The sequence below is a fragment of the Acromyrmex echinatior genome, chromosome 19 (genome assembly GCF_024713525.1).
Source record: "Acromyrmex echinatior isolate Ae372 chromosome 19, ASM2471352v2, whole genome shotgun sequence".
Lineage (NCBI taxonomy): Eukaryota > Metazoa > Arthropoda > Insecta > Hymenoptera > Formicidae > Acromyrmex > Acromyrmex echinatior.
In genome coordinates this window covers 6,939,037-6,940,336 of record NC_141870.1, presented here as the reverse complement: position 1 = coordinate 6,940,336, position 1,300 = coordinate 6,939,037, and the positions used below count along the sequence as shown (strand labels likewise).

Genomic DNA, 1,300 nt, shown 5'->3' with positions numbered 1-1,300 from the left:
ATCACACCAAGTGACACAACTGAATCTGTCCCTTTTCTTAATTTTCATTTAACCTCACTCGATGATTTAAGGCTCACATTGAATCGGTTTTGAGAGGTTGAACATGATACCACTCCTAAAACATTTTCTCTCGAGGAAAAAGCCTGTGAAGAGTCATTCCTGCAAGGCGCAAAGCAAAATTTAGAAGGTCGTTTTATCGTTAAGTTACCAACAAAGCAAGACAAACTAGATGAATTGGGAGAATCCAGGGACATCGCTCTAAAACGTTTCAAATCGTTGGAGAAGCGGCTCATCGCTCAATCCCGCATGTACGACAAACACAAGAAGTTCATTGATGAATACAGGCGCTTGAATCGCATGAAGGAGATGACCGGTAGTAGGATGCTAAGCTATGGCTCTCCAGCTTTCTATCTTTCACATCATGCTGTACAGAATGAAACGAGTTCCACTACCAAATTCTGGGTAATATTTGATGGCTCATGCAAGACCACGACCGGACTATCTTTAAACGACACATTGAGAGTAGGGCCCACACTACAAGAGAATCTCTTCTCCATTTTGGCCAGATTCTGAACATTCAAAATCGCTCTCAGAGCCGATATAGCCAAGATGTATCGGCAGGTTCTGATCGATTCAACTCAGACACCATTGCAACGTATTTTCTGGCGAGAGTCGCCAGATGAGCCCACCAAGACTTTCGAGTTACTCACTGTCACTTATAGTACGTCATCAGCATCATTCTTGGCTATCAGAGCCCTGAGAAAGTTAGCGGAGGACAGTATGGATTGCTCTCCGAGGGCGTCGCAAATAGTATTGAGAGATTTCTACGTGGATAATCTCGTCACGGGGGCCGACTCAATAGATGAAGCTCTGTCTATCAAGAAGGAAATCATTGCATTGCTGCAGGACGGGAAATTCGAGCTCAGAAAATGGGCATCCAATGCTCTTGCCCTCTAGGATCAAAATTCCAGCGAGCCAAGAGAATTCACCTTATCTTCAGACAAGAACTCCAAGAAGAAGGCGTTGGGCATTGCATGGGATTGCCAAGCTGATGTATTCAAGTATTCGTCCATCAATCAACTGCCTCCTCTGGAGACGCCTACCAAAGCATTTTATCACGCATATCTCTCATTTTTGACCCACTGGGGCTGCTAGGTCCAATTACTCGCCAAATCCATCATGCAGGACCTCTGGCGATTCAAGTTTGATTGGGATGAATCAATTCCCTTAGAATTACACACCAAATGAAAACGCTTCGAAACGGAGTTACAGGAACTGCATGGCATACGCATTCCTCGTC

General features: G+C 44.6%; 1 protein-coding gene across 1 annotated transcript; it reads left to right on the top strand.

Moving 5' to 3' along the window:
- Positions 1–609: 609 nt before the first annotated feature.
- On the top strand, positions 610–957 carry LOC147906693 (uncharacterized). The gene has a single exon (XM_087416242.1). The coding sequence runs from the start codon at positions 610–612 to the stop codon at positions 955–957; it is 348 nt and encodes a 115-aa protein (XP_087272368.1).
- Positions 958–1,300: the final 343 nt, after the last annotated feature.

What these genes read in the sequence shown, in the direction of transcription:
- LOC147906693 (XM_087416242.1), top strand. Translation starts at nt 610, where the DNA reads ATGTATCGGCAGGTTCTGATCGATTCAACTCAGACACCATTGCAACGT.